The sequence below is a fragment of the Clavelina lepadiformis genome, chromosome 6 (genome assembly GCF_947623445.1).
Source record: "Clavelina lepadiformis chromosome 6, kaClaLepa1.1, whole genome shotgun sequence".
NCBI lineage: Eukaryota > Metazoa > Chordata > Ascidiacea > Aplousobranchia > Clavelinidae > Clavelina > Clavelina lepadiformis.
This window is the reverse complement of record NC_135245.1, coordinates 2,283,344-2,305,379: the sequence shown is the minus strand read 5'-3', so window position 1 is coordinate 2,305,379 and position 22,036 is coordinate 2,283,344. Positions and strand designations below refer to the sequence as shown.

General features: G+C 38.6%; 3 protein-coding genes and 2 pseudogenes across 5 annotated transcripts; 4 read left to right on the top strand and 1 right to left on the bottom strand.

Annotated features, from left to right (window-relative positions):
* Positions 1 to 210: 210 nt before the first annotated feature.
* LOC143462320 (actin, cytoplasmic-like) lies at positions 211 to 1,935 on the bottom strand. Its single transcript, XM_076960435.1, has 6 exons — positions 1,736 to 1,935; positions 1,444 to 1,659; positions 1,260 to 1,368; positions 894 to 1,183; positions 619 to 802; positions 211 to 527 (listed from the first exon to the last, which is right to left on the bottom strand). The coding sequence occupies exons 1-6, from the start codon at positions 1,856 to 1,858 to the stop codon at positions 322 to 324; spliced, it is 1,128 nt and encodes a 375-aa protein (XP_076816550.1). The 5' UTR covers positions 1,859 to 1,935; the 3' UTR covers positions 211 to 321.
* Positions 1,936 to 5,041: 3,106 nt separating this feature from the next.
* Positions 5,042 to 6,809, top strand: LOC143463568 (actin, cytoplasmic-like; annotated as a pseudogene). The gene is made up of 5 exons (XR_013118330.1): positions 5,042 to 5,394; positions 5,475 to 5,690; positions 5,787 to 5,895; positions 5,981 to 6,379; positions 6,459 to 6,809. The product of XR_013118330.1 is annotated as an actin, cytoplasmic-like (transcript).
* A 1,882-nt stretch (positions 6,810 to 8,691) lies between these two features.
* Positions 8,692 to 10,629, top strand: LOC143463567 (actin, cytoplasmic-like; annotated as a pseudogene). Its single transcript, XR_013118329.1, has 6 exons — positions 8,692 to 9,037; positions 9,118 to 9,333; positions 9,432 to 9,540; positions 9,625 to 9,915; positions 9,994 to 10,177; positions 10,257 to 10,629. The product of XR_013118329.1 is annotated as an actin, cytoplasmic-like (transcript).
* A 1,995-nt stretch (positions 10,630 to 12,624) lies between these two features.
* Positions 12,625 to 14,401, top strand: LOC143463566 (actin, cytoplasmic-like). The gene is made up of 6 exons (XM_076962088.1): positions 12,625 to 12,842; positions 12,923 to 13,138; positions 13,235 to 13,343; positions 13,428 to 13,717; positions 13,796 to 13,979; positions 14,059 to 14,401. The coding sequence occupies exons 1-6, from the start codon at positions 12,720 to 12,722 to the stop codon at positions 14,262 to 14,264; spliced, it is 1,128 nt and encodes a 375-aa protein (XP_076818203.1). The 5' UTR covers positions 12,625 to 12,719; the 3' UTR covers positions 14,265 to 14,401.
* A 2,032-nt stretch (positions 14,402 to 16,433) lies between these two features.
* On the top strand, positions 16,434 to 18,214 carry LOC143463565 (actin, cytoplasmic-like). The gene is made up of 6 exons (XM_076962087.1): positions 16,434 to 16,646; positions 16,727 to 16,942; positions 17,039 to 17,147; positions 17,233 to 17,522; positions 17,601 to 17,784; positions 17,864 to 18,214. Exons 1-6 carry the CDS (start codon positions 16,524 to 16,526, stop codon positions 18,067 to 18,069), a joined length of 1,128 nt encoding a protein of 375 aa, XP_076818202.1. The 5' UTR covers positions 16,434 to 16,523; the 3' UTR covers positions 18,070 to 18,214.
* The last annotated feature ends 3,822 nt before the right edge of the window (positions 18,215 to 22,036 follow it).

Genomic DNA, 22,036 nt, shown 5'->3' with positions numbered 1-22,036 from the left:
CTTGTATTTGTCTCCTCGTCTCTACTCATGGCATAAACTATGTTTGGAGCGTTAAGAAATTGCTGGCTGCATTACAAAGGATTTGATGTTATTAAAAATTAGGATACTAAAAAGACCGCGTAAAACTCGGCCCTGTGAGTGTATTGTAGGCCTATATATTACTGAGTAGGGCTGGATTGAAAATATACTGTAAATTCAAGCAGACAGTCAGAAGTTCCTCATTATTTATTGCCAGTAAGTGCATTCCAGACGTAATTAATCATCTTCACAAAATACGTTACATATTCCATCGATAATAATCTGGCGAAGTTCAATTACAAGTTAAAAGCATTTGCGGTGGACAATGGATGGGCCGCTTTCGTCGTATTCTTGTTTGGAGATCCACATCTGTTGGAATGTTGAAAGGGAAGCGAGGATGGATCCTCCAATCCAGACGGAGTATTTCCTCTCTGGTGGAGCAATGATCTTAATCTTCATGGTTGGGGGAGCGAGGGCAGTAATCTCTTTTTGCATGCGGTCGGCAATTCCTAAAAAAACGACAACAGCAACAATATTTAAACATGAAAGGTTTATATGTTAACGGACATGCTGCGGTAAGCAATCGTAGTACTTCCTCACCAGGGAACATGGTGGAACCACCACTGAGTACGGTGTTGGCGTACAAGTCCTTACGAATGTCGACGTCGCACTTCATGATTGAGTTGTAACAAGTTTCGTGGATACCAGCAGATTCCATACCAAGGAAGGATGGTTGGAAAAGAGCTTCTGGACAACGGAATCGTTCGTTTCCAACTGTTATTACCTGCATTAAGGTGAAATCCAGTATAAAAAAAAGAATGTAACTAAACAGGTTAATTAGCAGTTAAACATCACTTCTAGCGAATGCACTATACCTGCCCATCTGGAAGTTCGTAGCTCTTCTCAAGCGAACTGCTGCTAGCAGCTGTTTCCATTTCTTGTTCAAAGTCAAGGGCAACATAGCAGAGTTTTTCCTTGATGTCACGAACGATTTCACGTTCGGCGGTGGTGGTGAAAGAGTAACCTCTCTCGGTCAAAATCTTCATAAGGTAATCGGTCAAATCACGTCCAGCCAAGTCAAGACGCAAGATGGCGTGGGGAAGGGCGTAACCCTCGTAGATTGGAACGGTGTGGGAGACACCATCACCACTGTCGAACACGATACCTGTAATTCACATCATTGATATTTAGAAAGTACTTTAAAAACTTAGAACCAACTAATCTTTATCTCGGCTCATTACCTGTAGTACGACCCGATGCGTACAAAGACAATACAGCTTGGATGGCGACGTACATAGCTGGGGTGTTGAAGGTTTCGAACATAATTTGAGTCATCTTTTCTCTGTTGGCCTATAAATAAATTGTGAAGTTCAAATTAAATAGAGCAAACGAAACAGATAAATCCTAACAATAGCTCGCCATTACCTTTGGATTAAGCGGAGCTTCTGTGAGTAAAACTGGGTGTTCTTCCGGTGCAACTCGGAGTTCGTTGTAGAAAGTGTGATGCCAGATCTTTTCCATATCGTCCCAGTTTGTGACAATACCGTGTTCAATTGGATATTTCAAAGTGAGGATACCTCTCTTGCTCTGGGCTTCATCACCAACGTAGCTGTCTTTTTGTCCCATACCGACCATGACACCCTGCAAGAAGTACACAGTCACAGTACTGGAATTTTTTTGCATCTCCAGAGAAAAGTTTTGCGAAGTGTTTACTAACCTGGTGACGGGGTCGGCCGACAATGGATGGGAAGACGGCACGTGGGGCGTCGTCTCCGGCGAAACCGGCTTTGCACATACCGGAGCCATTGTCTACAACAAGTGCGGCAACATCGTCGTCCATTTCGTATGGTGCAAGGAAAATTGAAAGTTTGACAATGAATCTTACTTTATATTTTACTGACTACAAATCATAAAAAATGGAATTACAATATAACTGCCTGCTTCTACTGTTTACGTTCGGGCTATACTTTCCAGTCCATGCTTAATTTCTTGATATACATTTTGATCGAAACTGTGAATAGGCTGCTCTTTACACTACTGTAAATTTAAGGTCCTCCGCCTATACAAAACACGGAGCTTCTGATGAGTAAGGAAGCTTGTTGTGCCTTTTGTTGCTTGGCTAATCACTAAGCGTTTCCGCTGCTACTTCATGTTACGCATGGTTTGAAGCCAGCATTGATCACCATATAAGGCAATAATTTGAGCCGCTCTTAAACGCAATTGTCACGCTCCCGATTAATTAAGCAAACGGGCGTTTCCTAAATGCATGAGAAGCTTGCTGGAAAGGTTTGCCAGGCGATGTACGTTGAATGTGTTATTCATCATTGATTTACATAAGCCTGAAAGACTGTTTTCCATTCTTTCTAATTCTAAGGCTTCGTCCAATTCCAATTCAAGGCTTCTAGGCTTTGTCTGCATGCAGTAAGTTTTCAACGGTGTTAATATACAGCCTACAGCACATCTGCAGACCAATATTTCATTTAATGCAGATATTCCATAACATTGCAGCGCCACTTGTATTCTTACGTACCATCAGGACTTGGGTGAATGTCAGGTGCCAGGTACGTCAAGCCAGAACCTTTGCATATTCTTTTGTACCTGCAAATTTAAATGGCGTGCCAAACTGTTGAATTATTGTACATTCGATAAAGTTATCTCAAAGCAGTGCTTCCTTGAAAATGATAAGTTTATTACAGACAAAATCATGCATTTGTCGTTATGGGGTTAGATGTTATTTTCATCCATGCATGACAAAAATAGACAAAGCTTGGTTGAAACAGCAACTAAATTGTCTATATATGCTTTTGGAGCAGCCATAGTCAGAAACGCCGAAATAGGAAATGGTTGGCTGTCATCTCTTTTCAGCCTGTGACGCATAATGTATGTTTGCTTTAAGCATACCTTTATATTTTAACGCAAGCAACTGCATTGTATAAGTTGCATCTTAAATTTTAATTAATCAAATAATGCTTTTCATTTCCACGGGCCAGACAATAGGAGTTTGTTTATAAGACCTAAGGAATATTGAGTGTGTAGCATAAGCCGTTTCTTGTGTAAATTAATTTCACTCTTTGAGCATGTGGCCTTTTCCAAGGTGCTGGCTCAATGGCGTGGTGTGTTCAAGGACATCTTTGTGTCAAGTGACGCATTGTTTTGCAGCCAGCGCCCTATCCTGCCTTAGTTCGTCGTTCGTCTATATTTTGTTGAGAAAAGCAGCAAGATTTCCTTTTTGAAATTCAAACCAAGAATTCTCGTGATCACTATTTTTTTTTGCTTTGCGCAATTGCAGAATGGCGTCACATTAGTACATTTTGTAGCGTTCGGCAAAACCGTTTGCGTATAATTAATTGGGTTCGAGACATGATTGGCTAAAAACGTTGCCTTATTTGTTGAGAAAAATTATGCATCTTTGCTGCAGTAGAAACACCAACAAAAATGTGAGAAGATCTGCCAAGTAAGAATTTTACAACTTATTCGGCTTGGCATTAAGTAAATTTTTGCCCACGCACGTTTATGCTAAGATGCCAAATGTCATACCAGCAACATAAAATGCCAAACGTTCAATTTAGACATTTAGAGTTCAATTTTCAATTCAATTTAGAATAAAAATATAGACAAAAAGGCCCTCTGTTGTCTATAGCGACAGTAGGCTAAAGTACCAGCACACAATAGAGCCTAGTTAAGCCAAAGAACAATACCGAAAGCGAGCGATTCGGCAGATGAAATTGAATAAGATTAAAGATTTTTATACTGAAATCTAAAATGTTAGGAGTGGGCCTAACAAAGTATGCTGCGTAAAATGCCGGATGCGTCGAAGACATCAGAGTAATTACCTTATTTGGTAAATTAACGGTACGCATTGAGTACGAAAACATTACCAAATATGGTACTAATTTCAGTTGATAAATTAGAGGTGAAACGTAGCGGAAGCTGCCAGCTCAAAACATGAAACCAGCAGTTTCCTGAGCAAACACGATACGTGCTTCGCATATATGCTGTTATGCTGTTAGGGCAAGCGTAGAGAATTAATAAAACATGCTCAACGAATCCAAAGCGTTTACTAGAGCATCAAAAACAAGACACATAGTAACATCTAGTATCTTGTACCGTCTAAAAACAATAAAAACAGCTAGGCTTTCTTGGAAGCTATTTCGGTCATTTTTCAATATTGTTACGGTGCAATGACGTAGTTGAAGTTGACTAAAACTTATGTCGTTTTCACTTTCACGCAATAAGTGTCTTACGGTCCCTTCAAGAAATGTCACCGTATTGATATTTCTATTGACAGTTGGCAATTGGAAGTGTACATATAATTTTTCAAGCTTTTGTTGGGATTACCAAGGCTTGGTTTAAGGCAGAACTGCACAACATACGGTCCGCGCGGCCTTTTAATGTGGCCCTCGATGTAACAACATTTCATTTTTTCCTGAACCAGCGATATCTCTTATTGGACTATATCGCATTGTATACACGTTACAATGCTTACATCAATGTTAGAAAGCGGCCGGCGAAAAATAGTTTTTCTTATGCGGCCCTTTTTCATTTTGAGTTGTGCAGGCCTGGTTTAAAGGGTTTTCGTGCTCGGTTGTACAAAATAATTATTACGAATTTTAGAGACCGACTGCAGTTATTGATTGGCCTAAAAAGAACAAAACAAACGAGTTGTGAATTAATTACTGAAAGTACAACAATTGAAAACTCAACCGCTGCAAGAAAAAACAATATTTAATACGCAAAACATCGTATCTACGTGTGATACCCTGTATGAAAATGCAACATTTCTTCCACGTAAAGAGTCACATGTTAAAGAGAAGGATGATGCGTTTCCTTACTGCTTTTTAAGGTTCTACGAAGCCAGAAACTGCAATTTGAAACGTCAAAAATTAATACATTTATACCTATCTAGGCGTAAATAAGCTTATTATATATCTGCACCAGCAATGCAATGTAAGCGCGCAGTTTGGAGATTGGCAAGGTCGGGGCGGTTTACCGTATTCGTTGGTCGCATTCCGTATAAACACCGGAGTAAAAAGGTTAATCAGAGCTAAGCTCACTTAGAAAAACATTTCGTTGACAAAGTTTTTGTTCTACAGGATGAAGACTCGTTGTACAAATGTAAACAAAATCGAATGAATGTTCAACTCACAAACCGTTAACATAAAAATGTTTTTCTGAACCGCAGACAGAATAGTTACTTAAGCCCTTGCTCTTGTTGAAAACGTATCTGATAAAGGTTTTTGAAAGAATAGCAATATGGACGACGATGTTGCCGCACTCGTTGTAGACAATGGCTCCGGTATGTGCAAAGCCGGTTTCGCCGGAGACGACGCCCCACGTGCCGTCTTCCCATCCATTGTCGGCCGACCCCGTCACCAGGTTAGTAAATACTTTACACAACTTTTCTCTGGAGATGCGAAATCATAATATCAAGTATTATAACTGTGTACTTTTTGCAGGGTGTCATGGTCGGTATGGGGCAAAAAGACAGCTACGTTGGTGATGAAGCCCAGAGCAAGAGAGGTATCCTCACTTTGAAATATCCCATTGAACACGGTATTGTCACAAACTGGGACGATATGGAAAAGATTTGGCATCACACTTTCTACAACGAACTCCGAGTTGCACCCGAAGAGCACCCAGTCTTACTCACAGAAGCTCCGCTTAATCCAAAGGTGATGATGTCAATATTTAACGTAGCTCTATAGAAATATTATAATCTTTTAATTCATGAACAATTGGTGCGTTACAGTTCTTTTTACAACTTTCAGGCCAACAGAGAAAAGATGACTCAAATTATGTTCGAAACTTTCAACACCCCAGCTATGTACGTCGCAATCCAAGCTGTTTTGTCTTTGTACGCCTCGGGTCGTACCACAGGTCATTTTTGAATTCTCACTGTTGCTCGTCTTTATTGCGTTGGATGTTTAAAACTAAAAAAGGTTATCACTCAACTTCTATTCAGGTATTGTCTTTGACAGTGGTGATGGTGTCTCTCACACCGTTCCAATCTACGAGGGTTACGCCTTACCCCATGCTATTATTCGTCTCGATTTGGCCGGACGTGACTTGACCGATTACCTTATGAAGATCTTGACCGAGAGAGGTTACTCTTTCACCACCACCGCCGAACGTGAAATCGTTCGTGACATCAAGGAAAAACTCTGCTATGTTGCCCTTGACTTTGAACAAGAAATGCAAACCGCTGCTAGCAGCAGTTCACTTGAAAAGAATTACGAACTTCCAGATGGGCAGGTAATGAAAAACTCACGAAAAAAATTGCTGTGATGTCATTTTTACTGGCTTTATTACTATACAAACAATTTTCTGCAGGTGATTAGTGGTGGTTCCACTATGTTCCCTGGTAGCTAAAATGCGATAAATACAAAATATGAAAATGTTCATATTGGCAAAGTTAAACTATTGCAATTGTTTCGTGTTAGGAATTGCCGACCGCATGCAAAAAGAGATTTCTGTTCTCGCTCCACCAACCATGAAGATTAAGATCATTGCTCCACCAGAGAGGAAATACTCCGTCTGGATTGGAGGATCCATCCTCGCTTCCCTTTCAACATTTCAACAGATGTGGATCTCCAAACAAGAATACGATGAAAGCGGCCCATCCATTGTCCACCGCAAATGCTTTTAAGTGCGATACTGTTACCATCCATTCTCTACAAGTTTACCATGGAGCATCGAAATATTTGCGTTCTTATTTTGCATGATTTTATGAAATCTTTCCTTTGTATCTGGATTTTAATTATACTTCATCAATAAAAGCATATGTCAGTTTATACTAACCTGTTACTACTGGGCACCATTTGTAATCGGTAATTGCCGCTAAAAGAAGTTACACACGGTCCTATGAATTATAATTATCCTAAGTGAAATTGGCGAGAAGAGCTCGGTATATTTACTGCAAAGGGCACCGTCTGCTTCGTCTGGCAATACATACTCATCAACACGAAATTTTTCTCTTCTGGGGATTTTTTCTTCTGTATTTGTGTTGCGCCATATTTCCTTCAAAACAAATTATGGTTAATTTGAAATAGGATGGAAGTTTTGTTTGTTGTATTTTTTATAAAGTTATGAATTTCGTTCCATTTAAACAATTCATTTCTTTGATGACGTGAACTGTTTGTGTGTCTAAGAATCTGGTCAAAGTCAAAAATTTCGCCCCGAATTTTGAAAATTTCAGAAAAGAAAAAGTGTTAAGATTGAAACAACCTGCCTGCATTTCATTACAGGCTATAAACTTGTAAAAGTGACGTAGAATGTAGCTGTAAAGCAACGTCACAGCAAAATGTCTTTACAAATCACCTTTTGTTTTAACCATTCACTTGGTTCGTTTCAATTTTGCATTTGCTCTAAGCAAAATAAGATTCATACTTTCAACTGTTCTTAGATTTATGATGTTTGCCAGAAAGCAAACGTTTCAATTTCGATCGAGTATAGCGTTGCACTACGTTGTGCAGTTAGTGTTTTCAAATAGAGGCTATTAAGGTGCATGAACATTTGCTGTAATAAAAAAACACCTTAAACAACGTCCAAAACTAAGGTATTTGTCTATAGCTCGACATAGAAGTAAAAAAAGAAAAAGCAATTTAAAAAAGCTACATTTTTAAACACTACATACTATACCAGTCATCACTATAGTATACATTTTAACTGGCGTTTTTACAAGCGAAATACCGAAGTTTTTTTGAAAATCATAACACAGTGCATCCCACTTGTTGAAGGTTATGAGTGACGATTTCCAGCCAATAGTGACAGACAATAGTTTCGGTGTGATCAAAACTGGTTTGCCGGTGAAGATGGACCAAGTGTAACGAAACTTTTCTCGTACATGTAGCCAGGCTTAATTTCACGTTTACGGTGAACCGTAACACTCTTAACTGCGAGTAACTATATACAGTGTAACATTATCACGCTAATAAAACAAACCGATGGTCTTTGAAAAGCCACACTTAATCGCTCACAGCCAGACACCGGCTAAAAAAACCGTCTTAAAAGCGCACGACCTTTATATTTAACGAGGGTGACAAATCACGTGAGTAAAATAGCTAAGAACAAACACGCAAAAGCTGCTAATTGGTAAAAACGCTTCAAACGAAAACACGATGATAAGCAACTACGCAACACGTGAGGAACAAAGTACATAACACAAGTGTCACCTGACCCTCCATTTTCGGTGTTGACCAGCCTTGGGTTTGTTTCCAAAATGTAAAAATACCGTTTATGTCAACAAGAAACATTTGAAGGTTGAAGGTATGAAGGTTTTACCAAGTTGCTTCGTTTTACTGTTCCATGCGTATTTACAGACAAAAAATTCTTTTATTACATTTTGACTTGTTTCTTGCCATCTTTCCATCCAGATTTAGTACGCAAAACATCGTTTCCACGTGTGATACCCTGTATGAAAATGCAACATTTTCTCCACGTAAAGAGTCACATGATAAAGAGAAGTATGATGCGTTTCCTTACTGCTTTGTAAGGTGTTACGAAGCCAGAAACTGTAATTTGAAACGTCAAAAATTAATACATTTATACCTATCTAGGCGTAAATAAGCTTATTATATATCTGCAGCAGCAATGCAATGTAAGTGCGTAGTTTGGAGATTGGCAAGGTTGGGACGGTTTACCATATTCCTTGGTTGCAGCCCGTATAACCACCGGATTAAAAAGGTTAATCAGAGCTAAGCTCACTTAGAACACCATTTCGTTGACAAAGTTTTTGTTCTACAGGATGAAAACTCGTTGTTCAAATGAAGCAAAATCGAATGAATGTTCAACCCATAAATCATTAACATAAAAAATGATTTTCTGAACCGCAGACAGAATAGCTACTTAAGCCCTTGTTAAAAACGTATCTGATAAAGGTGTTTGAAAGAATAGCAATATGGACGACGATGTTGTCGCACTCGTTGTAGACAATGGCTCCGGTATGTGCAAAGCCGGTTTCGCTGGAGACGACGCCCCACGTGCCGTCTTCCCATCCATTGTCGGCCGACCCCGTCACCAGGTTAGTAAACACTTTCCACAACTTTTCTCTGGAGATGCGAAATCATAACGTCAAGTGTTATAACTGTGTACTTCTTGCAGGGTGTCATGGTCGGTATGGGACAAAAAGACAGCTACGTTGGTGATGAAGCCCAGAGCAAGAGAGGTATCCTCACCTTGAAATATCCCATTGAACACGGTATTGTCACAAACTGGGACGATATGGAAAAGATCTGGCATCACACTTTCTACAACGAACTCCGAGTTGCACCCGAAGAGCACCCAGTTTTACTCACAGAAGCTCCGCTTAATCCAAAGGTGATGATGTCAATATTTAACCTAGCTCTATAGAAATATTATAATCTTTTAATTCATAAAAAATTGGTGCGTTACAGTTTTTATTTTACAACTTTCAGGCCAACAGAGAAAAGATGACTCAAATTATGTTCGAAACCTTCAACACACCCGCCATGTACGTCGCCATCCAAGCTGTATTGTCTTTGTACGCTTCGGGTCGTACCACAGGTAATTTCAGAATCCTCAGTGTTGCTCGTTTTTGTTGCGTTGGTTGTCTAATACTAGAAAGGTTATCTATCATCTTCTATTCAGGTATTGTCTTTGACAGTGGTGATGGTGTCTCCCACACAGTTCCAATCTACGAAGGTTACGCCTTACCCCATGCTATTATTCGTCTCGAATTTGGCCGGACGTGACTTGACCGATTACCTTATGAAGATCTTGACCGAGAGAGGTTACTCTTTCACCACCACCGCCGAACATGAAATCGTTCGTGACATCAAAGAAAAACTTTGCTATGTTGCCCTTGACTTTGAACAAGAAATGCAAACAGCTGTTAGCACCAGTTCACTTGAGAAGAGCTACGAACTTCCGGATGGGCAGGTAATGCAAAACTCACGATAAAAACGTTGTTATGTCAAATATGCTATTTCAAATTGCTATACAAACAATTTTCTGCAGGTGATTACTATTGGCAATGAACGATTCCGTTGTCCAGAAGCTCTTTTCCAACCAGCTTTCCTTGGTATGGAAACTGCCGGTGTCCACGAAACTTGTTACAACTCGATCATGAAATGTGACGTCGACATTCGTAAAGACTTGTACGCCAACACCGTACTCAGTGGTGGTTCCACCATGTTCCCTGGTAGCTAAAATGCAATAAGTACAAAATATGAAAACGTTCATATTGGCAAAGTTAAGCTATTGCAATTGTTTCGTGTTAGGAATTGCCGACCGCATGCATAAAGAGATTGTCGCAATCGCTCCACCAACCATGAAGATAAAGATCATTGCTCCACCAGAGAGGAAATACTCCGTCTGGATTGGAGGATCCATCCTCGCTTCCCTTTCAACATTTCAACAGATGTGGATCTCCAAACAAGAATACGATGAAAGCGGCCCATCCATTGTCCACCGCAAATGCTTTTAAGTGCGATACTGTTACCATCCATTCTCTACAAATTTACCATCGAGCATCGAAATATTTGCGTTCTTATTTTGCATGGTTTTATGAAATCTTTCCTTTGTATATGGATTTTAATTATACTCCATCAATAAAAGCATATGTCAGTTTATACTAACCTGTTACTACTGGGCATCATTTGTAATCGGTAATTGCCGCTAAAAGAAGTTACACACGGTCCTATGAATTATAATTATCCTAAGTGAAATTGGCGAGAAGCGCTCGGTATATTTACTGCAAAGGGCACCGTCTGCTTCGCCTGGCAATACATACTCATTAACACGAAATTTTTCTCTTCTGGGGATTTTTTCTTCTGTATTTGTGTTGCGCCATATTTCCTTCAAAGCAAATTATGGTTAATTTGAAATAGGATGGAAGTTTTGTTTGTTGTATTTTTTATAAAGTTATGAATTTCGTTCCATTTAAACAATTCATTTCTTTGATGACGTGAACTGTTTGTGTGTCTAAGAATCTGGTCAAAGTCAAAAATTTCGCCCCGAATTTTGAAAATTTCAGAAAAGAAAAAGTGTTAAGATTGAAACAACCTGCCTGCATTTCATTACAGGCTATAAACTTGTAAAAGTGACGTAGAATGTAGCTGTAAAGCAACGTCACAGCAAAATGTCTTTACAAATCACCTTTTGTTTTAACCATTCACTTGGTTCGTTTCAATTTTGCATTTGCTCTAAGCAAAATAAGATTCATACTTTCAACTGTTCTTAGATTTATGATGTTTGCCAGAAAGCAAACGTTTCAATTTCGATCGAGTATAACGTTGCACTACGTTGTGCAGTTAGTGTTTTCAAATAGAGGCTATTAAGGTGCATGAACATTTGCTGTAATAAAAAAAACACCTTAAACAACGTCCAAAACTAAGGTATTTGTCTATAGCTCGACATAGAAGTAAAAAAAGAAAAAGCAATTTAAAAAAGCTACATTTTTAAACACTACATACTATACCAGTCATCACTATAGTATACATTTTAACTGGCGTTTTTACAAGCGAAATACCGAAGTTTTTTTGAAAATCATAACACAGTGCATCCCACTTGTTGAAGGTTATGAGTGACAATTTCCAGCCAATAGTGACAGACAATAGTTTCGGTGTGATCAAAGCTGGTTTTGCCGGTGAAGATGGACCAAGTGTAACGAAACTTTTCTCGTACATGTAACCAGGCTTAATTTTACGTTTACGGTGAACCGTAACACTCTTAACTGCGAGTAACTATATACAGTGTAACATTATCACGCTAATAAAACAAACCGATGGTCTTTGAAAAGCCACATTTAATCGCTCACAGCCAGACACCGGCTAAAAAAACCTCCAAAAAGCGCACAAACTTTATATTTAACGAGGGTGCCAAATCATGTGATTAAAATAGCTAAGAACAAACATGCAAAAAGTGCTCATTGGTAAAAACGCTTCAAACGAAAACACGATGATAAGCAACTACGCAACACGTGAGGAACAAAGTACATAACACACGTGTCACCTGACCCTCCATTTTCGGTGTTGACCAGCCTTGGGTTTGTTTCCAAAATGTAAAAATACCGTTTATGTCAACAAGAAACATTTGAAGGTAGAAGGTATGAAGGTTTTACCAAGTTGCTTCGTTTTACTGTTCCATGCGTATTTACAGACAAAAAATTCTTTTATTACATTTTGACTTGTTACTTGCCGTCTTTCAATCCAGACTTATTACGCAAAACATCGTATCTACGGGTGATGCACTGTATGAAAATTAGACATTTTCTCTACGTAAAGAGTCACATGTTAAAGAGAAGTATGATGCGTTTCCTTACTGCTTTGTAATGTTCTACGAAGCCAGAAACTGTAATTTGAAACGTCAAAAATTAATACATTTATACCTATCTAGGCGTAAAAAAGCTTATTATATATCTGCACCAGCAATGCAATGTAAGCGCGCAGTTTGGCGATTGGCAAGGTCGGAGCGGTTTACCGTATTCTTTGGTTGCATTCCGTATAAACACCGGAGTAAAAAGGTTAATCAGAGCTAAGCTCACTTAGAAAAACATTTCGTTGACAAAGTTTTTGTTCTACAGGATGAAGACTCGTTGTACAAATGTAAACAAAATCGAATGAATGTTCAACTCACAAACCGTTAACATAAAAATGTTTTTCTGAACCGCAGACAGAATAGTTACTTAAGCCCTTGCTCTTGTTGAAAACGTATCTGATAAAGGTTTTTGAAAGAATAGCAATATGGACGACGATGTTGCCGCACTCGTTGTAGACAATGGCTCCGGTATGTGCAAAGCCGGTTTCGCCGGAGACGACGCCCCACGTGCCGTCTTCCCATCCATTGTCGGCCGACCCCGTCACCAGGTTAGTAAATACTTTACACAACTTTTCTCTGGAGATGCGAAATCATAATATCAAGTATTATAACTGTGTACTTTTTGCAGGGTGTCATGGTCGGTATGGGGCAAAAAGACAGCTACGTTGGTGATGAAGCCCAGAGCAAGAGAGGTATCCTCACTTTGAAATATCCCATTGAACACGGTATTGTCACAAACTGGGACGATATGGAAAAGATTTGGCATCACACTTTCTACAACGAACTCCGAGTTGCACCCGAAGAGCACCCAGTCTTACTCACAGAAGCTCCGCTTAATCCAAAGGTGATGATGTCAATATTTAACGTAGCTCTATAGAAATATTATAATCTTTTAATTCATGAACAATTGGTGCGTTACAGTTCTTTTTACAACTTTCAGGCCAACAGAGAAAAGATGACTCAAATTATGTTCGAAACTTTCAACACCCCAGCTATGTACGTCGCAATCCAAGCTGTTTTGTCTTTGTACGCCTCGGGTCGTACTACAGGTCATTTTTGAATTCTCACTGTTGCTCGTCTTTATTGCGTTGGATGTTTAAAACTAGAAAGGTTATCACTCAACTTCTATTCAGGTATTGTCTTTGACAGTGGTGATGGTGTCTCCCACACCGTTCCAATCTACGAGGGTTACGCCTTACCCCATGCTATTATTCGTCTCGATTTGGCTGGACGTGACTTGACCGATTACCTTATGAAGATCTTGACCGAGAGAGGTTACTCTTTCACCACCACCGCCGAACGTGAAATCGTTCGTGACATCAAGGAAAAACTCTGCTATGTTGCCCTTGACTTTGAACAAGAAATGCAAACAGCTGTTAGCACCAGTTCACTTGAGAAGAGCTACGAACTTCCGGATGGGCAGGTAATGCAAAACTCACGATAAAAACGTTGTTATGTCAAATATGCTATTTCAAATTGCTATACAAACAATTTTCTGCAGGTGATTACTATTGGCAATGAACGATTCCGTTGTCCAGAAGCTCTTTTCCAACCAGCTTTCCTTGGTATGGAAACTGCCGGTGTCCACGAAACTTGTTACAACTCGATCATGAAATGTGACGTCGACATTCGTAAAGACTTGTACGCCAACACCGTACTCAGTGGTGGTTCCACCATGTTCCCTGGTAGCTAAAATGCGATAAGTACAAAATATGAAAATGTTCATATTGGCAAAGTTAAGCTATTGCAATTGTTTCGTGTTAGGAATTGCCGACCGCATGCATAAAGAGATTGTCGCAATCGCTCCACCAACCATGAAGATAAAGATCATTGCTCCACCAGAGAGGAAATACTCCGTCTGGATTGGAGGATCCATCCTCGCTTCCCTTTCAACATTTCAACAGATGTGGATCTCCAAACAAGAATACGATGAAAGCGGCCCATCCATTGTCCACCGCAAATGCTTTTAAGTGCGATACTGTTACCATCCATTCTCTACAAATTTACCATCGAGCATCGAAATATTTGCGTTCTTATTTTGCATGGTTTTATGAAATCTTTCCTTTGTATATGGATTTTAATTATACTCCATCAATAAAAGCATATGTCAGTTTATACTAACCTGTTACTACTGGGCATCATTTGTAATCGGTAATTGCCGCTAAAAGAAGTTACACACGGTCCTATGAATTATAATTATCCTTATTGAAATTAACGAAAAGCGCTCGGCATATTTACTGCAAAGGGCACCGTCTGCTTCGTCTGGCAATACAAACTCATCAACACGAATTTTGTCTCTTCTGGGGAATTTTTCTTCTGTATATATGTGTTGCGCCATATTTCCTTCAAAACAAATTATCGTCAAATTGAAATAGGATGGAAGTTTTTTTGTTGTATTTTTTGTGAAGTTATGAATTTCGTTCCATTTAAACAATTCATTTCTTTGATGACGTCAACAGTTTGTGCGTCTAAGAATCTGGTCAAAGTCAAAAATTTCGACCCGAATTTTGAAGATTTCAGAAAAGGAAAACTGTTAAGATTGAAACAACCTGCCTGCATTTCATTACCGGCTATAAACTTGTAAAAGTGACGTAGAATTGTAGCTGTAAAGCAACGTCACAGCAAAATGTCTTTACAAATCAGCTATTGTTTTAACCATTCACTTGGTTCGTTTCAATTTTGCATTTGCTCTAAGCAAAATAAGATTCATACTTTCAACTGTTCTTAGTTTTATGATGTTTGCCAGAAAGCAAACGTTTCAAATTACGATCGATTATAACGTTGCACTACGTTGTGCAGTTAGTGTTTTCAAATAGAGGCTATTAAGGTGCATGAACATTTGCTGTAATAAAAAAACACCTTAAACAACGTCCAAAACTAAAGTATATGTCTATAGCTCGACATAGAAGTAAAAAAAGAAAAAGCAATTTAAAAAAGCTACATTTTTAAACACTACATACTATACCAATCATCACTATAGTATACATTTTAACTGGCGTTTTTACAAGCGAAATACCGAAGTTTGTTTGAAAATCATAACACAGTGCATCCCACTTGTTGAAGGTTATGAGTGACGATTTCCAGCCAATAGTGACAGACAATAGTTTCGGTGTGATCAAAACTGGTTTGCCGGTGAAGATGGACCAAGTGTAACGAAACTTTTCTCGTACATGTAGCCAGGCTTAATTTCACGTTTACGGTGAACCGTAACACTCTTAACTGCGAGTAACTATATACAGTGTAACATTATCACGCTAATAAAACAAACCGATGGTCTTTGAAAAGCCACACTTAATCGCTCACAGCCAGACACCGGCTAAAAAAACCGTCTAAAAAGCGCACGACCTTTATATTTAAAGAGGGTGACAAATCACGTGAGTAAAATAGCTAAGAACAAACACGCAAAAGCTGCTAATTGGTAAAAACGCTTCAAACGAAAACACGATGATAAGCAACTACGCAACACGTGAGGAACAAAGTACATAACACACGTGTCACCTGACCCTCCATTTTCGGTGTTGACCAGCCTTGGGTTTGTTTCCAAAATGTAAAAATACCGTTTATGTCAACAAGAAACATTTGAAGGTTGAAGGTATGAAGGTTTTACCAAGTTGCTTCGTTTTACTGTTCCATGCGTATTTACAGACAAAAAATTCTTTTATTACATTTTGACTTGTTACTTGCCGTCTTTCCATCCAGACTTATTACGCAAAACATCGTATCTACGGGTGATGCACTGTATGAAAATTAGACATTTTCTCCACGTAAAGAGTCACATGTTAAAGAGAAGTATGATGCGTTTCCTTACTGCTTTGTAATGTTCTACGAAGCCAGAAACTGTAATTTGAAACGTCAAAAATTAATACATTTATACCTATCTAGGCGTAAATAAGCTTATTATATATCTGCACCAGCAATGCAATGTAAGCGCGCAGTTTGGAGATTGGCAAGGTCGGAGCGGTTTACCGTATTCTTTGGTCGCATTCCGTATAAACACCCGAGTAAAAAGGTTAATCAGAGCTAAGCTCACTTAGAAAAACATTTCGTTGACAAAGTTTTTGTTCTACAGGATGAAGACTCGTTGTACAAATGTAAACAAAATCGAATGAATGTTCAACTCACAAACCGTTAACATAAAAATGTTTTTCTGAACCGCAGACAGAATAGTTACTTAAGCCCTTGCTCTTGTTGAAAACGTATCTGATAAAGGTTTTTGAAAGAATAGCAATATGGACGACGATGTTGCCGCACTCGTTGTAGACAATGGCTCCGGTATGTGCAAAGCCGGTTTCGCCGGAGACGACGCCCCACGTGCCGTCTTCCCATCCATTGTCGGCCGACCCCGTCACCAGGTTAGTAAATACTTTACACAACTTTTCTCTGGAGATGCGAAATCATAATATCAAGTATTATAACTGTGTACTTTTTGCAGGGTGTCATGGTCGGTATGGGGCAAAAAGACAGCTACGTTGGTGATGAAGCCCAGAGCAAGAGAGGTATCCTCACTTTGAAATATCCCATTGAACACGGTATTGTCACAAACTGGGACGATATGGAAAAGATTTGGCATCACACTTTCTACAACGAACTCCGAGTTGCACCCGAAGAGCACCCAGTCTTACTCACAGAAGCTCCGCTTAATCCAAAGGTGATGATGTCAATATTTAACGTAGCTCTATAGAAATATTATAATCTTTTAATTCATGAACAATTGGTGCGTTACAGTTCTTTTTACAACTTTCAGGCCAACAGAGAAAAGATGACTCAAATTATGTTCGAAACTTTCAACACCCCAGCTATGTACGTCGCAATCCAAGCTGTTTTGTCTTTGTACGCCTCGGGTCGTACCACAGGTCATTTTTGAATTCTCACTGTTGCTCGTCTTTATTGCGTTGGATGTTTAAAACTAAAAAAGGTTATCACTCAACTTCTATTCAGGTATTGTCTTTGACAGTGGTGATGGTGTCTCTCACACCGTTCCAATCTACGAAGGTTACGCCTTACCCCATGCTATTATTCGTCTCGATTTGGCTGGACGTGACTTGACCGATTACCTTATGAAGATCTTGACCGAGAGAGGTTACTCTTTCACCACCACCGCCGAACGTGAAATCGTTCGTGACATCAAGGAAAAACTCTGCTATGTTGCCCTTGACTTTGAACAAGAAATGCAAACCGCTGCTAGCAGCAGTTCACTTGAAAAGAATTACGAACTTCCAGATGGGCAGGTAATGAAAAACTCACGAAAAAAATTGCTGTGATGTCATTTTTACTGGCTTTATTACTATACAAACAATTTTCTGCAGGTGATTACTATTGGCAATGAACGATTCCGTTGTCCAGAAACACTTTTACAACCAGCTTTCATTGGTATGGAATCTGCTGGTATTCACGAGACAACTTACAACTCAATCATGAAATGTGATGTCGACATTCGTAAAGACTTGTACGCCAACACCGTACTCAGTGGTGGTTCCACTATGTTCCCTGGTAGCTAAAATGCGATAAATACAAAATATGAAAATGTTCATATTGGCAAAGTTAAACTATTGCAATTGTTTCGTGTTAGGAATTGCCGACCGCATGCAAAAAGAGATTTCTGTTCTCGCTCCACCAACCATGAAGATTAAGATCATTGCTCCACCAGAGAGGAAATACTCCGTCTGGATTGGAGGATCCATCCTCGCTTCCCTTTCAACATTTCAACAGATGTGGATCTCCAAACAAGAATACGATGAAAGCGGCCCATCCATTGTCCACCGCAAATGCTTTTAAGTGCGATACTGTTACCATCCATTCTCTACAAGTTTACCATGGAGCATCGAAATATTTGCGTTCTTATTTTGCATGGTTTTATGAAATCTTTCCTTTGTATATGGATTTTAATTATACTCCATCAATAAAAGCATATGTCAGTTTATACTAACCTGTTACTACTGGGCATCATTTGTAATCGGTAATTGCCGCTAAAAGAAGTTACACACGGTCCTATGAATTATAATTATCCTAAGTGAAATTGGCGAGAAGAGCTCGGTATATTTACTGCAAAGGGCACCGTCTGCTTCGCCTGGCAATACATACTCATCAACACGAAATTTTTCTCTTCTGGGGATTTTTTCTTCTGTATTTGTGTTGCGCCATATTTCCTTCAAAGCAAATTATGGTTAATTTGAAATAGGATGGAAGTTTTGTTTGTTGTATTTTTTATAAAGTTATGAATTTCGTTCCATTTAAACAATTCATTTCTTTGATGACGTCAACAGTTTGTGCGTCTAAGAATCTGGTCAAAGTCAAAAATTTCGCCCCGAATTTTGAAAATTTCAGAAAAGGAAAACTGTTAAGATTGAAACAACCTGCCTGCATTTCACTACCGGCTATAAACTTGTAAAAGTGACGTAGAATTGTAGCTGTAAAGCAACGTCACAGCAAAATGTCTTTACAAATCACCTTTTTTAACCATTCACATGGTTCGTTTCAATTTTGCATTTGCTCTAAGCAAAATAAGATTCATACTTTGAACTGTTCTTAGATTTATGATGTTTGCCAGAAAGCAAACGTTTCAATTACGATCGAGTATAACGTTGCACTACGTTGTGCAGTTAGTGTTTTCAAATAGAGGCTATTAAGGTGCATGAACATTTGCTGTAATAAAAAAACACCTTAAACAACGTCCAAAACTAAAGTATATGTCTATAGCTCGACATAGAAGTAAAAAAAGAAAAAGCAATATTAAACAGTTAACACACGACCGATAATCAAATAAAAACCGGTGTTGCTTTGTAAAGTTACAATATGATCATATTTATGTATTAATGTAGCTTGGACATTCAATAGATTGTTGGAAAGATATTTGATATTTCAATAAGTTCGATAGGTAATTGTTATTTGTTCTGATAGTTTTCTACGAAAACTTCTTATAATTTATAGCCTTGATATAGAAAAGATGGCAAAAACATGTGAAATTCTATCGCTTTCTACAATGGTCTAGTCCAGTGTTTCTCAACCCCGAGTCCACGGACTCATTTGAGTCCGCGTAAGATTTTTGTGAGTCCGCAAGCCCATTAATTTACTGTCTATAATTAAATTAGGCATAGGTCATAATTTTCGCGACGGCTTTTCGCCTCAAAAAGTAGAGGTCGCAAGAGATACTTTTTTCTCCTTTTAAAAAGAGTTCCCAAGTGTCAGCGCCTTTTTTGTTTCTTTCCATCTCCCGCAATGCGATTTCACCTGCGCACGTCACACCAGGTTATGCTCGCAAATGTCTGTGCATAGGAAGCCAGATTAGGCATTGTTGGTGGCGAAAAGTTAAAATATTTTAAAACTTAATGTAATATCTAGTCATGGCAAAACGAAAGCAGGTGTTTGCATATAATGATGATTAATTGACGCTTGGATTTACTTCGGTCGAGGTAAATGGTGAAGTTAGGCCACAGTGTGTGTTGTGCTTAAAAGTCTTAGCACACAGCTGAAGCAAAACTTCGTGGACACCTAGAAGCAAACCGAAAAATTCGAAACCGAAAAATTCGAAAAATTCGAAAAATTCGAAACCGAAAATAGAAAAATTCGTCAACAAGCCTCTTGATGTGTTTAAAGAAAAAGAATATCAGGTAAAGAGAAGTCGCTTTGATCACCCAACCGCTTGGGGAAGATTAGTTTACTCTCACAACAAAGCAGTGCGCGCTTCTTTCTCTGTTGCTTGGATAATTGCTCGAGAAATCGACAAGTCGCGCTTCCATGCGAAGGCAGACAAGACTGCATGCGAATGCAAATCAAGCGTAAAACAACGTAACATGTACTTGCGTGAAGCTGGATTTTCAACATTGGCTATGGTTAAAACCAAGTACCGGAATGAACTTTAACCAGAAGACGATATCAGATGTGCGTTGACGACTATAATTCCTGATTCCGACAAACTTGTGAAACAAGTTCAGGGACAAGGTTCTCACTGAGACAGGTTGAGCAAAGGTCGTAATTTTCAAGGTTCTAATTGAGATTTACATTGCAAATGTGCCCAATAAAAAAACTGCTTCTGCTTTTTTTTGTGTTGTGTTACTGTTTAAGTGTTGAACTAACTTATTTTTTATTCTTATTACCTGAGTTCGCGAATACTTATGCTAATGGGAAATAGTCCGTGGGCTAAAAAGGTTGAGAAACACACTGGACTCTAGTCGCATGAGAAAATGCAGGCAAATTCATATTATTTAAAACATTTAGTTCCAAATAAACAGCAAAACGAAAACCTAAAACATCAGAATCTCATGAAGTCATTTTGCTTGTGACAGACTGATGACGTAGATGTAAATTTTGTGAATCTTTGTAATTTGTAAATTTTGGACCATAATGTACTGTGTATTGGTATTATTCATTTAAGTTTTGAAACGACTTGTGTTATATAACCGTGTTTGTTTTCGTAAATTTTGTTTGCTTCCTTGGGCATTTGTGTTTTCTAAGAACGCGTACAACTCTCTCTAGTAGTAATTAGCGTCTTTCTGTTTGGCATATTTCAATTGCGCAAGCATATAGTCAACGTGTCTGGGTGGTGTGAGTTCGAGATTGCTTTTATTTTTTCATGTTGGCAATGACCAAGTTTTACAGTTTCAGTTTACAGTTTCACTAAAAATAAAACAATTTTTTTTATTTACTTCCTTGATTTAATCACGCTTTCTGGTGAACTTCATCAATTTTCTGCATTTGTAAAATGGCAATAATAATTCTGTTTCATTTTCCTTCTAAGAATAGTCTACTCTAAGATATAATCTATTGTGAACTTGCAGATTGAAAATTTTTGCCAGTGGTGTGGTTGTTAAAATTCCAACTTGTTGCGTGAAGTAAAAAGAGTCTAACACCAAAGACATTTTTGAGTAACTTGCTGAAATGTTATTTCTTGTGAATTTTCTTATTAAATCTGGCAGAAGTGGTCTGCTTTGTGAAGATTGTGAGCCTATATCACTTTGCTGCCGTCAACAAAAGTCCTTTTATTCAGTGTGGTCATAATGGAATGACTATTGTGGAATTGTCTGATAGGATCGCGTTAAAAACGTTTAGGATTAAAGTTCGTATTTGTTATATGGTGTATGCCAGAAGCCTTCTATATAATGGTACTTATAGCTACACAATCGCAAAGATAGTGACGTTGTATACAGTTAGGTTAAATGAAAGTAGACATTTTAAACTTGCAGCAATTTTTTTATAGACACAGAGCAATTTGTAAACGAAATGAAAGGTTCAGATAATGACAAGTACATACTGTAGGTTGCTGAGTTTGTTTCATACGTTTTCTGTAGAAATCAAAGATTTTTAAACACTATCTACTATACCAATTAATTATCACTATAGTATACATTTTAACAGGCGTTTTTACAAGCGAAATACCGAAGTTTGTTTGAAAATCATAACACAATGCATCCCACTTGTTGATGGTTATGAGTGACGATTTCCAGCCAATAGTGACAGACAACGGTTTCGGTGTGATCAAAGCTGGACCACTTTTCTCGTTCATGTAGCCAGGTTTAATTTCACGTTTATGATGAACCGCAACACACTTAATTGCGAGTAACTAAACACTGTGTAGCGTTATCACGCTAATAAAACAAACTGATGGTCTTTGAAACGCCACATTTAATCGCTCACAGCCAGACACCGACTAGCAAACCCTTCCAAGAAGCGCACGATCTTTATATTTAACTGGGGTGCCAAATCACGTGATAGAAATAGTTAAGAATAAACATACAAACGGTGGTGC

What these genes read in the sequence shown, in the direction of transcription:
- LOC143462320 (XM_076960435.1), bottom strand. Translation starts at nt 1,858, where the DNA reads ATGGACGACGATGTTGCCGCACTTGTTGTAGACAATGGCTCCGGTATG. An exon ending in CGCATCGGGTCGTACTACAG is followed by an intron (nt 1,184 to 1,259) that starts GTAATGAGCCGA and finishes TGTGAATTACAG; the next exon opens with GTATCGTGTTCGACAGTGGT. An exon ending in ACGAACTTCCAGATGGGCAG is followed by an intron (nt 803 to 893) that starts GTATAGTGCATT and finishes ACCTTAATGCAG; the next exon opens with GTAATAACAGTTGGAAACGA.
- LOC143463565 (XM_076962087.1), top strand. Translation starts at nt 16,524, where the DNA reads ATGGACGACGATGTTGCCGCACTCGTTGTAGACAATGGCTCCGGTATG. An exon ending in CGCCTCGGGTCGTACCACAG is followed by an intron (nt 17,148 to 17,232) that starts GTCATTTTTGAA and finishes ACTTCTATTCAG; the next exon opens with GTATTGTCTTTGACAGTGGT. An exon ending in TGGTTCCACTATGTTCCCTG is followed by an intron (nt 17,785 to 17,863) that starts GTAGCTAAAATG and finishes GTTTCGTGTTAG; the next exon opens with GAATTGCCGACCGCATGCAA.
- LOC143463566 (XM_076962088.1), top strand. Translation starts at nt 12,720, where the DNA reads ATGGACGACGATGTTGCCGCACTCGTTGTAGACAATGGCTCCGGTATG. An exon ending in ACGAACTTCCGGATGGGCAG is followed by an intron (nt 13,718 to 13,795) that starts GTAATGCAAAAC and finishes AATTTTCTGCAG; the next exon opens with GTGATTACTATTGGCAATGA. An exon ending in TGGTTCCACCATGTTCCCTG is followed by an intron (nt 13,980 to 14,058) that starts GTAGCTAAAATG and finishes GTTTCGTGTTAG; the next exon opens with GAATTGCCGACCGCATGCAT.